Source organism: Nannobrachium achirus (genome assembly GCF_963921795.1).
Source record: "Nannobrachium achirus genome assembly, contig: SCAFFOLD_237, whole genome shotgun sequence".
NCBI lineage: Eukaryota > Metazoa > Chordata > Actinopteri > Myctophiformes > Myctophidae > Nannobrachium > Nannobrachium achirus.
This window is the reverse complement of record NW_027664788.1, coordinates 22,876-25,000: the sequence shown is the minus strand read 5'-3', so window position 1 is coordinate 25,000 and position 2,125 is coordinate 22,876. Positions and strand designations below refer to the sequence as shown.

The window sequence follows — 2,125 nt, the reverse complement described above, 5'->3', positions numbered from 1 at the left end:
GGTGAAAGGTTCTGGTGAGTTTTTTGTTCTGCACTGCAGGGACGCCTGCCATGGATGATCCCCAGGAAGAGACCCAGTGCCTCCAATGATCTTAGTTGGATCAGCAGGTCTGCCACACTCTGAGAACGGGCCTGGACAAGATGGAGACGTAACATGAGGGCTAGAGAGAGCAGGATCTCTCTCTCTCTCTGTGTGTGTGTGTGTGTGTGTGTGTGTGTGTGTGTGTGTGTGTGTGTGTGTGTGTGTGTGTGTGTGTGTGTGTGTGTGTGTGTGGCAGGCTATAAGCATTCTTCTGTGAATCTGTGCATATTTAACCTGTGTAACAAGAAAATTGGGAATAAAACATTTATATCTGTGTTTACTAATGTTTAGTAATGTAAGCATAATGCTTTACAAATGTTGGATTATGATGAAACAAGTATAAGTAAGGATAAGGTAACACTCACGTTGATTGATTTTAGGTACTACAAGCAATAATAACTGTGCAAAGCTGAACATGATGAAGTTTCTTGCAGAAGAAAAGTGGCAGAAAATTGGAATAAATAAATACATACACCTATAAATCTATACATAGTGGACAACTAGTGTGTGCTCGCTGGAACAAGGCCACAATGATGATTCTGTGTTCTCAAACTCTACAGTTTATAACCCTTGATGTCTTCATTGTAAATGAAACCCTTAGGGAGGTGTTGATGTTTTCATGCTAAAGATAGCAATTGCTCCTCATGTAATGAAGAATATGGTACTACATTGGACACACTGATGAGTAAGATTTTTTTTTTTTTTTTTTTTTTTTAACCATTTTCATAATTGTGAAAATGTATCACTTTCCTATAGTTAATTGTAACAGGGTGGACATTTCATGCTTTACCTCAATAGTAATGTATCATAAAACATTGATAAAAAGGAAAATTAAACAGTGATACTTATGGCATATGGTTTCCTATCAAAAAACTGTGTGTTTATTGATGTTTGTTTACCCTTTGTGGGGAGAGCCTGGAGAGCTGAAGATAGAAATTATCACATGATTAGTTAAAGAGTAAAAGTAACACCACAATGTCAAATTCTTCTGTTACGAGTAAAAGTCAAAATGTAATAGAGTAAAAGTAGCCTAATTTAAGTACCAAAAGTAAAAGTACTCATAATATATTACACAATGTCCTATTTCAAAGGTTTTCAAAATAAAATAATAATAGATCAGATCTACAAGCTGAAAGCGTGTCCCGATGAGAAGTATCCTCCGATCTAAAACATTAACCGGTCTACAAGCTTACCAGTAAGACTCCCTAAATCGGGAGATAAGCGACCGTCAAGGTCGCATACACAAACTTTAGAAGGCAATGGTAGTCAATCAGGAGGGAACATGGGAAGTGTGACGTGACGTGACGTGACGTGACGTGACGTGACGTGACGTGACGTGACGTGACGTGACGTGACGTGACGTGACGTGACGTGACATACATACAGGCAGACAGACAGAATGACTGACAGCCAGTGGTGCTTTGCTCTACAAGGCGTGGTGAGCTTTTTTTTTTCGGCAAAGAGGTTTGTTGTAGAGGAAAAAGAGAGCAGTACCGAGTGAAAGGTAAAGTTTACTAAGTATTGCGGTGTGAGTGCTTAATTGTCTGAAAAATACACAATGTCATGTCACAGTGTCACATGGTATCAGGAGGAGGATTAGATCTACTCACCATGAAGGAGAAGAAAGGTCACCATCAGCATCTTCATCCTGCTGTCTGCTCTGCGAGAAGATACCTTCACACACTGTCTGATGTCTGAAGCTCTACAGATACCTTCACTGTCTGCTCCCTGAGGATAACTTCAGCCACTGTCTGCTCTGTCTGAAGCTGTCCTTTCTACACCCACACATGCACGTGCACACACGCGCGCGCGCACACACACACACACACACACACACACACACACACACACACACACACACACACACACACACACACACACACACACACACACACACATGAATTCTTTGGAAGCGTAGAGCATAGTTTATCATGCCGAGCATGTATACTTCAGCAATGTAAAATATATTGATCTTCTCAATAAAGCATTTTGTTTTGAACATTGACCAGCAGGCTGCATGTTTGTTTTTCATTTCTATCCTGTG

The 2,125-nt window shown here is 40.4% G+C and overlaps 1 protein-coding gene across 2 annotated transcripts in view; it reads right to left on the bottom strand.

Moving 5' to 3' along the window:
- Window positions 1-1,884, bottom strand: part of LOC308280799 (uncharacterized protein) — a 91,580-nt gene extending 89,696 nt beyond the window's left edge. The window contains exons 1-3 of one of the 2 annotated variants that reach the window (XM_080755117.1): window positions 1,692-1,884; window positions 981-1,004; window positions 1-131 (exon numbers count right to left, since the gene is read on the bottom strand). The exon at window positions 1-131 is cut by the window's left edge and continues 59 nt beyond it. In XM_080755117.1, coding sequence (XP_080611243.1) covers window positions 1-131; window positions 981-1,004; window positions 1,692-1,728 — 192 coding nt within the window. In that variant the 5' untranslated portion in view covers window positions 1,729-1,884. The remainder of the gene's footprint in view (window positions 132-980; window positions 1,005-1,691) is intronic. The other variant, XM_080755116.1, reaches the window with a different exon arrangement.
- Window positions 1,885-2,125: the final 241 nt, after the last annotated feature.